At 48.5% G+C, this 11,518-nt stretch overlaps 1 protein-coding gene across 1 annotated transcript in view; it reads left to right on the forward strand.

Moving 5' to 3' along the window:
* The window catches only part of ACTR3 (actin related protein 3), a 44,392-nt gene extending 40,138 nt beyond the window's left edge, over nt 1-4,254 (forward strand). Inside the window, exons 11-12 of the mRNA XM_063932889.1 lie at nt 2,672-2,755; nt 3,584-4,254. Coding sequence (XP_063788959.1) covers nt 2,672-2,755; nt 3,584-3,679 — 180 coding nt within the window. The 3' untranslated portion in view covers nt 3,680-4,254. The remainder of the gene's footprint in view (nt 1-2,671; nt 2,756-3,583) is intronic.
* Nucleotides 4,255-11,518: the final 7,264 nt, after the last annotated feature.

An 11,518-nucleotide genomic window follows, 5' to 3' on the forward strand; every position in this document is an offset into this window, starting at 1 on the left:
TTCCTGTCAGAGTCCAAGGGGTCATCATTGTCCCTTACCTGGACGATCTCGTGATAAAAGTGAGTACCAGGGAGCTTCTAATGCTCCATATAGATCGCACTATCCAACTTCTGACTCACCACGAGTGGATCCTCAATCTACAGAAGTCTCAACTGGAACTGTCTCAAAGGCTCCTGTTTCTGGGTATGATATTGGATACGGTAGCTCAGAGAGTGTTCCTCCCGGAGGACAAGGTGAGAACACTTCAAGAGATGGTTCGCATGGTTCTCTGACCTGCTCGAGTTTCCATCCATCTTTACATAAAATTGTTGGGAAAAATGGTGGCCTTGTACGAGGCGATACAGTTCGAACTGTTCCATTCCAGACCCTTCTAATTGGACATCCTGAACAAGTGGTCCGATTCACATCTTCAGATGCACAGGATGATTCAGCTGTCACCCCAGGCCAGGATTTCACTCCTCTGGTGGTTACAGTCTTCCAACCTACTGGAAGTTTGACATTTTGGGCTTCAGGATTGGATCCTCCTCAAGACGGATGCAAGCCTGAGAGGATGGGGAGCTGTCACCCAGGGGGTGCAGTTTCAGGGCAGGTGGTCTGCCCAAGAGGCCCTACTTCCGATCAACATTCTGGTACTTCGGGCTACCTACAATGCTCTGATTCAGGCCTCCCCAATACTCAGGGATCAGGCGATCCAGGTTCAGTCGGACAACGCCACGGCAGTGGCATACATCAATCGACAGGGAGGGACAAAAAGCAGGGCCTGCATGTGAGAAGTGTCAAAAATACTTCTCTGGGCGGAAAGAAATGCAAGAGCGCTGTCCGCAATTTTCATTCCAGGAGTGGACAACTGGGAAGCGGACTTCCTGAGTTGCCACGACCTCCACCCGGGGGAGTGGGGATTACATCCTCTGGTGTTTCAACAGATTGTCGACAGGTGGGGATACCCGCAGATCGACATGATGGCGTCTCGCCTCAACAAGACGTTTCGCTGCTACTGCTCGCGAACCAGAGACCCTCAGGCGAGTGCAGTGGATGCGCTGACGTCGCCTTGGCCTTACCGGCTGGTCTACCTATTTCCTCCGATTCCGTTAATCCCAAGGGTGCTCCAGCGGATCAGATAGAGTACAAGCAATCCTGATTGCGCCAGATTGGCCCCGAAGGGCGTGGTACGCAGCTCTTCTGGACATGTCCATAGAAGACCCTTGGCCTCTGCCGCTAAGAAAGGATCTTCAGCAAGAACCGTTCGTCTACCTGGGTTTGCGGCGTCTTCGTTTGACAGCATGGAAGTTGAGCGGAACATCCTAGCTCACAAAGGGCTTTCAAAAAGAGTCATTGTCACTATGGTGCAAGCCAGAAAACCTGTGACTTCAAAACACTATCATATCTGGAGGAGATATGTCTCTTGTTGCGAGGAACGCACGTATCCACCTGCAGAGTTTCACTTGGGACGTTTCCTACAGGCTGGTGTGGATAAGGGCTTACGTCTGGTTTGAGCCTCTGATGACTGTAGAAGACAAGTACCTCACATGGAAGACAGTGATGTTATTGGCCTTGGCTTTTGCTAGACGCGTCTCAGAATTGGGGGCCTTATCGTGTAAAAGTCCCTACTTGGTATTTTACGAGGACCAAGCGGAGCTCCAGACTAGACAGCAGTTCCTGGCGAAGGTTGTCGCCGCACTCCACCTGAATCAACCTATTGTGGTTCCGTCCTGTTCTGACACTTCGGCTCCTCCGGAGTCTTTGGATGCTGTGCGTGCTTTGAAGATCTATGTCAGGCGCACAGCTCGGATCAGAAAGATGGATTCCTTATTCGTGCTTTATGATGCGCAGAAAAAGGGTTGTCCTGCGTCAAAGCAGACCGTTGCTCGTTGGATTAGGCTTACTATCCAACAGGCCTATGTGTCGGCAGCCTTACCTGTTCCTCAGTCTCCAAAGGCGGCTGCCCGTGGAGTCTCGGACTTGCAAATATGCCGAGCGACTACCTGGTCGGGGAAGAACACTTTTTTGTGAAGTTCTACAAATTTGATACCCTGGCCAAAGAGGATACCCAGTTTGGGCAGGCGATGCTACAGAAGTCTCCGCACGTTCCCGCCCGTTCTGGAAGCTTTGGGACATCCCCATCGTACTAAATCTGTCCCCAATATCCCTTATGGATGCTAGAGAAAATAAGATTTTAATACCTACCGGTAAATCCTTTTTTCGTAGTCCATAAGGGATACTGGGCGCCCACCTCTGTGCGGTGACTTTCTGCAGGTTCTCTGTTACATGTTCCTGTTCAGCTGTTGCTGGCCCGGTTATGTTACGGTGTGCTGGTGTATAAATCTCACCACACTTCTTATGTTCCTTCTCTCAAGTATGTCATTCTCCTCATTATAACTGACCTGTAGGAGGGGGCATAGAGGGAGGAGCCAGCACACCCAGTGGAAGAAATATAAAGTGCACTGGCTCCTTTGGACCAGTCTATACCCCATCGTACTAAATCTGTCACCCATATCCCTTATGGACTGCGAGAAAAGGGTTTGCCGGTAGGTATTTAAAATCCTGTTTTCCGTAATGGTCTCTTATCTACTACTCTGACCATGCCATAAATAAAGTGTATTTATCAATCCTTAGCAAAGCTAGACTGTTAATGGAAGCGAGCCTCCTCTCACCGTCCTGTTGTTCTCTTTAGCCGAAACCCATCGATGTGCAGGTAATTACGCACCACATGCAGAGATACGCGGTCTGGTTTGGAGGGTCCATGCTGGCGTCCACAGTAAGTCTTTCTCCATTGCTTTTTATATCTGTAGCATGAAATGGAAGTACAGATATGTCCTCTTACATCCTTGCGGCAATCGCGCTAAACAGCCCTTTAAGTTGTGCCGTGACGTGGCGGCACTCTGTAGTGCCAAGCATCGGATTTTTTTTTTGTTTTTTTGCGAAAAACGTGTCTTATTCGCAAAATAATGCAATAAGACGCACAAGCAGTGCTGATTAAAATGATATGCGGCATGCCTATATTCTTTGTGTAATTGCAACTGTATCTGCATCCGAAATGCCACGTTGGTGTTCCAGTGAAACATTGTAGCAGAGCATTTCGTATGCAGTGGCAGTTACACACAGAATATAGGCATGCTGCATATTCTCTTAATCAGCAGAAAGTGCTTGTGCGTCCTTTTGCATTACATTGCGACTAAGACGGATATTCGCAGAAAAAATCAGAAAGACACTTGTGCTACGGAGTCACGCGGCACTCACGCGTTATGTGTAACGCGACTTAAAGCACTCGTAGCAAATATGTTAGAGAACGCATCTGTAATCAGCACGCCCTCCTCCTTCCAAATCACTGGCTCTGATCCCAGTGATAATCAGAAGCCATTAGTAAATGCTACTGTATGTATCTGCCTGGATGTGTAAAGGACAGTCTGTAAATGAATTGTGCTGCTGATGCAAATTGTTCATTTTCTCCATGTACAACACTTAGCGCCAGTACCATTATTATTCCTCCTATGTATTAGAATATAAATAGTAAGTTGATGCTGTATGAATGACCTTGTGTATAACAGAGGATCAGCCCCAATCTGACACTTGTGTTTCCTTGCAGCCGGAGTTTTATCAAGTTTGCCACACCAAAAAAGACTATGAGGAGATTGGGCCAAGTATCTGTCGTCACAATCCAGTGTTTGGGGTCATGTCTTAAATCCGGTGACCGGTGATGGGGAGCTGCTTCCTATATCTCGTCCGCTGCCGGGGAAGGGGTGCTGGGGTGCAGCTGGTTGGCGTACACCAGTCCCTTCCGATCATAGCCAGGAGTTCTCTTCAGATTGTGGTTTAATAAAAGCGCTGGGTTGTTAGTTCTGTGCCCTGGTATTTTGTATGGACTTAATCTCATCGTCTATGTAAACATTGGTTGTTCACACATTTGTATGGGGACATAATGTGTGTCACATATTTAGACCAGCGACCAACCTATGCGGAGCTTCCTGTGACTGGTCATGGGAGACGTTTGCCGGCTTTTTGTATCTTTTTATTGGGACCAATTTGTAGGTTTTGGTTCCTTTAGTGTACGACCTGGAAACCGAGAGCTTCTATCATACGCTGTATTCTGTCTGCTTGTCTCCTGGACACAGACAGGCCTTCTGTTCTTCGCTTGCACACACGGCTCGGCCATACCGGCAAATGTATGGTCACTTTTGATTAAAATAATGAATTGGTAAGGTTGGTTTGTGAAGCCTAAAATTTATTCCAATAAAGACCACGGTATCTTTTTTACAAGCCATCTCTTCTCTCCTTCTGTATCTGTAGCATTACACTTACTCTGTGCCTGTCTGTATCTACAAAGACCAGATGGAACCTTGCTGGACTTAGATCATGGGAACTGCCAGGATGAAAGACACGACTTCTAATACTTCCCCCTATAACGAGATCTGAAATGTACAATGTAATCGGGCTGGTTGCATGAAGCCTTCTGTTCACTGCGCACCCACAAGAGTCCATGTTTATCTGTTCCTGTGTCACAGTAATTATTTCTCTGACGTCCTAGTGGATGCTGGGAACTCCGTAAGGACCATGGGGAATAGCGGGCTCCGAAGGAGGCTGGGCACTCTAGAAAGATTTATGACTACCTGGTGTGCACTGGCTCCTCCCACTATGACCCTCCTCCAAGCCTCAGTTAGATTTCGTGCCCGGCCGAGGTTGGATGCACACTAGGGGCTCTCCTGAGCCCTTAGAAAGAAAGTATAGTTTAGGTTTTTTATTTTCAGTGAGACCTGCTGGCAACAGGCTCACTGCAGCGAGGGACTAAGGGGAGAAGAAGCGAACTCGCCTGCTTGCAGCCGGATTGGGCTTCTTAGGCTACTGGACACCATTAGCTCCAGAGGGATCGACCGCAGGCCCAGTCCTTGGTGTTCGGTCCCGGAGCCGCGCCGCCGTCCCCCTTACAGAGCCAGAAGCAAGAAGAGGTCCGGAAAAACGGCGGCAGAAGACATCAGTCTTCACCAAGGTAGCGCACTGCAGCTGTGCGCCATTGCTCCTCATGCACACTTCACACTCCGGTCACTGAGGGTGCAGGGCGCTTGGGGGGGGGGGGGGGGGGCGCCCTGAGCAGCAATAAAAAACACCTTGGCTGGCAAAATACCACAATATATAGCCCCAGAGGCTATATATGTGGTAAATACCCCTGCCAGAATCCAGGAAAAAGTGGGAGAATAGGCCGCGGAAAAGGGGCGGAGCTATCTCCCTCAGACACACTGGCGCCATTTCTCCTTCACAGATCCGCTGGAAGGAAGCTCCCTGGCTCTCCCCTGCAGTCTACACTTCAGAACAGGGTAAAAACAGAGAGGGGGGGCACTAAATTTAGGCGCAATATATATATAATATAAAAAGCAGCTATAGGGGACATAACTCAGTTAGTCCCTGCATTATATAGCGCTCTGGTGTGTGCTGGCATACTCTCACTCTGTCCCCCCAAAGGGCTTTTGTGGGTCCTGTCCTCATTCGGAGCATTCCTTGTGTGTGTGCGGTGTGTCGGTACGGCTGTGTCGACATGTTTGATGAGGATAATGATGTGGAGGCGGAGCAGATGCCCTTAGAAGGGATGTCACCCCCTGTGGGGCAGACACCTGAGTTGATGGGCTTATGGAAAGTAATGAGTGCACGTATAGACTCCTTATATAAGAAAATCGACGACATGCCAAATGTGGGACAGCCGACTTCTCAGCTCGTGCCTGCCCAGGCGTCGCAGGGGTCGTCAGGGGCTCTAAAATGCCCGCTACCTCAAGCAGACCCAGATGTCGACACTGATACTGACACCAGTGTCGACGACGATGAGTCTAACCTGATGCCCACTAAGGCCATTCACTGCATGATTGAGGCAATGAAAGAGGTGTTACACATTTCTGATATAAATACAGGTACCACTAAAAAGGGTATTATGTTTGGGGAGAAAAAACTACCCGTAGTTTTTCCCCCATCAGAAGAATTAAATGAAGTGTGTGAACAAGCGTGGGCTTTCCCTGATAGAAGATTGGTAATCTCTAAGAAGTTACTAATGGCGTTCCCTTTCCCGCCAAAGGATAGGTCACGTTGGGAAACACCTCCTAAGGTGGATAAAGCGCTCACACGTTTGTCTAAAAAGGTGGCACTACCGTCTCCGGATACGGCCGCCCTCAAGGAACCTGCTGATAGAAAGCAGGAGGCGATCCTGAAGTCTGTATATACACACACAGGCATTATACTTAGGCCAGCTATTGCGTCAGCTTGGATGTGCAGTGCTGCCGCTGCGTGGTCAGATAAACTGTCAGAAAATATTGACACATTAGACAGAGACACGATCCTGTTAACCATAGACCATATAAAAGACTCAGTCTTATATATGAGAGATGCACAGAGGGAAATCTGCCGACTGGCATCTAAAGTAAGTGCATTGTCCATTTCTGCTAGGAGAGGCTTATGGACTCGCCAGTGGACAGGAGATGCAGATTCAAAAAAGCACATGGAAGTGTTACCATATAAGGGTGAGGAATTATTTGGGGATGGTCTCTCGGACCTAGTTTCCACAGCAACGTCTGGGAAGTCAGCGTTTTTACCCCATGTCCCCTCACAGCCTAAGAAGGCGCCGTTTTATCAGGTTCAGTCCTTTCGGACCCAGAAAAACAGGCGTGGAAAAGGCGGGTCCTTTCTGTCCAGAGGCAGAGGTAGGGGAAAAAGGCTGCAACAAACAGCAGGTTCCCAGGAGCAAAAGTCCTCCCCCGCTTCTTCGTCCAAGTCCGCCGCATGACGGTGGGGCTCCACAGGCGGAGCCTGGTACGGTGGGGGGTCGCCTCAAAAATTTCAGCGATCAGTGGGTTCGCTCACAGGTGGATCCCTGGATCCTGCAAATAGTATCTCAGGGGTACAAGCTGGAATTCGAGGCGTCCCCACCCCACCGCTTCCTAAAATCTGCCTTGCCGATTGTTCCCTCAGACAGGGAGGCGGTGCTAGCGGCAATTCACAAGCTGTATTCCCAGCAGGTGATAATCAAGGTACCCCTACTTCAACAAGGCCGGGGTTATTATTCCACACTATTTGTGGTACCGAAACCGGACGGTTCGGTGAGACCCATTCTAAATTTGAAATCCTTGAACATAAAGAAATTCAAGTTCAAGATGGAATCGCTCAGGGCGGTTATTGCAAGCCTGGACGAGGGGGATTACATGGTATCCCTGGACATCAAGGATGCTTACCTACATGTCCCCATTTACCATCCTCACCAGGAGTACCTCAGGTTTGTGGTACAGGATTGCCATTACCAATTCCAGACGCTGCCGTTTGGACTGTCCACGGCACCGAGGGTATTTACCAAGGTTATGGCGGAAATGATGATACTCCTTCGAAGAAAGGGAGTTTTAATTATCCCATACTTGGACGATCTCCTAATAAAAGCGAGGTCCAAGGAACAGTTGTTGGTGGGAGTAGCACTATCTCAGGAGGTGCTGCACCAGCACGGCTGGATTCTGAATATCCCAAAGTCACAGCTGGTTCCGACGACACGGCTACTGTTCCTGGGTATGATTCTGGATACAGTCCAGAAGAAAGTGTTTCTCCCGGAGGAGAAAGCCAGGGAGTTGTCATCTCTAGTCAGAGACCTCCTGAAACCAAAACAGGTATCGGTGCATCACTGCACGCAGGTCCTGGGAAAGATGGTGGCTTCTTACGAAGCAATTCCCTTCGGCAGGTTCCATGCCAGAATCTTTCAGTGGGACCTGTTGGACAAATGGTCCGGATCGCATCTTCAGATGCATCGCTTGATAACCCTGTCTCCAAGAACCAGGGTGTCTCTACTGTGGTGGCTGCAGAGTGCCCACCTGCTAGAGGGCCGCAGATTCGGCATACAGGACTGGGTCCTGGTGACCACGGATGCCAGCCTTCGAGGCTGGGGGGCAGTCACACAGGGAAGAAACTTCCAAGGACTATGGTCGAGTCAGGAGACTTCCCTTCACATAAATATTCTGGAACTAAGGGCCATCTACAATGCCCTAAGTCAAGCAAAATCCCTGCTTCTACACCAGCCGGTACTGATCCAGTCAGACAACATCACGGCAGTCGCCCATGTAAATCGACAGGGCGGCACAAGAAGCAGGATGGCGATGGCAGAAGCCACAAAAATTCTCCGATGGGCGGAGAATCATGTACTAGCACTGTCAGCAGTGTTCATTCCGGGAGTGGACAACTGGGAAGCAGACTTTCTCAGCAGACACGACCTCCACCCGGGAGAGTGGGGACTTCATCCAGAAGTCTTTCAGATGCTGGTAAACCGTTGGGAAAAACCACAGGTGGACATGATGGCGTCCCGCCTCAACAAAAAGTTAAAAAGATATTGCGCCAGGTCAAGGGACCCTCAGGCGGTAGCTGTGGACGCTCTAGTGACACCGTGGGTGTACCAGTCGGTTTATGTGTTCCCTCCTCTGCCTCTCATACCAAAGGTATTAAGAATAATAAGAAAGAGAGGAGTAAACACCATTCTCGTGGTTCCGGATTGGCCAAGACGAGCGTGGTACCCGGAACTTCAAGAGATGCTCTCAGAGGACCTGTGGCCTCTACCGCTCAGACAGGACCTGCTACAGCAGGGGCCCTGTCTGTTCCAAGACTTACCGCGGCTGCGTTTGACGGCATGGCGGTTGAACACCGGATCCTAAAAGAAAAGGGTATTCCGGAGGAAGTCATTCCTACGCTTATTAAGGCCAGGAAAGATGTTACGGCAAAGCATTATCACCGCATATGGCGGAAATATGGTGCGAGGCCAAAAAGGCCCCAACAGAGGAATTTCAACTAGGTCGATTTCTGCATTTCCTGCAAGCAGGAGTGAATATGGGCCTAAAACTAGGCTCCATTAAAGTACAGATCTCGGCTCTGTCGATTTTCTTTCAAAAAGAACTAGCTTCAGTACCTGAAGTTCAGACATTTGTGAAAGGAGTGCTGCATATTCAGCCCCCGTTTGTGCCTCCTGTGGCACCTTGGGATCTCAACGTGGTGTTGAGTTTCTTAAAATCACATTGGTTTGAGCCACTAAAAACCGTGGATCTGAAATATCTCACGTGGAAAGTGGTCATGTTATTGGCCTTGGCTTCAGCCAGGCGAGTGTCAGAATTGGCGGCTTTATCATGTAAAAGCCCTTATCTGATTTTCCATATGGATAGGGCAGAATTGAGGACTCGTCCCCAAATTCTCCCTAAGGTGGTGTCAGCGTTTCACCTGAACCAGCCTATTGTGGTACCTGCGGCTACTAAGGATTTGGAGGACTCCAAGTTGCTAGACGTTGTCAGGGCCCTGAAAATATATGTTTCCAGGACGGCTGGAGTCAGAAAATCTGACTCGCTGTTTATCCTGTATGCACCCAACAAGCTGGGTGCTCCTGCTTCTAAGCAGTCTATTGCTCGCTGGATTTGTAGTACAATTCAGCTTGCACATTCTGTGGCAGGCCTGCCACAGCCAAAATCTGTGAATGCCCATTCCACAAGGAAGGTGGGCTCATCTTGGGCGGCTGCCCGAGGGGTCTCGGCTTTACAACTTTGCCGAGCAGCTACTTGGTCAGGGGCAAACACGTTTGCAAAATTCTACAAATTTGATACCCTGGCTGAGGAGGACCTGGAGTTCTCTCATTCGGTGCTGCAGAGTCATCCGCACTCTCCCGCCCGTTTGGGAGCTTTGGTATAATCCCCATGGTCCTTACGGAGTTCCCAGCATCCACTAGGACGTCAGAGAAAATAAGATTTTACTCACCGGTAATTCTATTTCTCGTAGTCCGTAGTGGATGCTGGGCGCCCATCCCAAGTGCGGATTGTCTGCAATACTTGTAAATAGTTATTGTTAACTAAAGGGTTATTGTTGAGCCATCTGTTGAGAGGCTCAGTTGTTTTCATACTGTCAAACTGGGTATAGTATCACGAGTTATACGGTGTGATTGGTGTGGCTGGTATGAGTCTTACCCGGGATTCTAAATCCTTCCTTATTATGTCTGCTCGTCCGGGCACAGTGTCCTAACTGAGGCTTGGAGGAGGGTCATAGTGGGAGGAGCCAGTGCACACCAGGTAGTCATAAATCTTTCTAGAGTGCCCAGCCTCCTTCGGAGCCCGCTATTCCCCATGGTCCTTACGGAGTTCCCAGCATCCACTACGGACTACGAGAAATAGAATTACCGGTGAGTAAATTCTTATTTTCTATAGCTCCAGCATACACCATAGCAGTTTACAATTTGGAACAGGTTGGGTTCGTGTAACTGGCGTTTGGGATCCCACCATTCACCTTACTGACGCTCGGATCCCAAGCTTTAGATCAGGGATGGGGAACCTTCGGCCCTCCTGCTGTTGTTGAACAACACATCCCAGCATGCCCTGCAACAGTTCTAGCATGGCCAAATAGCAAAACTGTAGCACGGCATGATGGTATGTGTAGTTCAACAAAAGTTGAAGGGCCCCCGTCCCTGCTTTAGATTCTCGGTGGGGTGGCGAGAGCAGCTAAGCCCCTTTGAGGGCTCAGTGACTCGCTGCACTTGCCACAGGTTCTATTGCCACTCTCTCTATGGGTGTCGTGGACATCCAGGAGTGGGAATAGTTGCGTCAGTCGACATACCGACTGTCAGGCTTGTAAGTAAGCAGGATCCCGGTGGCGGTATAGTGATCGGGGGTCTCCCCAACCGCCGGTCACATAACTACATCCCTTTGGAACAAACATGGAAATAAAACGAGACTGGTTATGGCAGACGGGGTAAAAGGAAGCTGCTTACGGTTTTGGTATGATGACCGTCTGGGAGTATTAGGATATACGTCTGAGTAAGATTTTCGTCAACTCTTTAATGAGCAGGAATACATAACTGTCCAAGTTATACACAGGTAGCCCCACAACAGTACACAAAATACACAACCAGGTGCTGTTAGACTGGATTTTATACCCTGCTCTTTGTCATGGCGAGCCCCCTTGTCCCTTGTGAAGAGTATTTCCAGCCATGCTCCCATCTATTATCACACACAACCTGGAGATTGAATTCCAGAGCCATATCTTTTTCAGTAACATTCACAAGAAGGATACACACTTTAAATATCGGACTACGTTTAAGTTTATGGGGTATATGCAATTGCGGTCGAATTCCCGAAATTGTCGAATTTCGGGTCATTTTCGCCAAAAAAAAAAAATCGTCAATGCAATTCAGTGCTTTCCGTCAAAAAAACGGACTTTCAAAATTCGACTTTTTGCAAATTCGACTTTTTGCAAATTCGACTTTTCTGCAATGATACAAGTGCTGCAATTCGACAAAAGCATATTCAATTCAAGTTTGGAAATACGACAGCAGTGCTTTTAGACAGTAAATTCGTCATTTTCAATCTGCCACACTTTGGAGGGTGAAAACAATAAAAAAAAAATTTAAATGTTTTTTTTGGTGGTTTTTTTTTTTTGGGGAATAGCATATCTATTTATATTAGAAGGGATTAGGTACTTTTTTTTTTTTTTTTGTGGAGGCACAAGTATTATTTATATATATATTTTTTTTTTAGTGCTGGAACGG

This window comes from Pseudophryne corroboree, chromosome 7 (assembly GCF_028390025.1).
Source record: "Pseudophryne corroboree isolate aPseCor3 chromosome 7, aPseCor3.hap2, whole genome shotgun sequence".
In the NCBI taxonomy this organism is placed as follows: Eukaryota; Metazoa; Chordata; class Amphibia; order Anura; family Myobatrachidae; genus Pseudophryne; species Pseudophryne corroboree.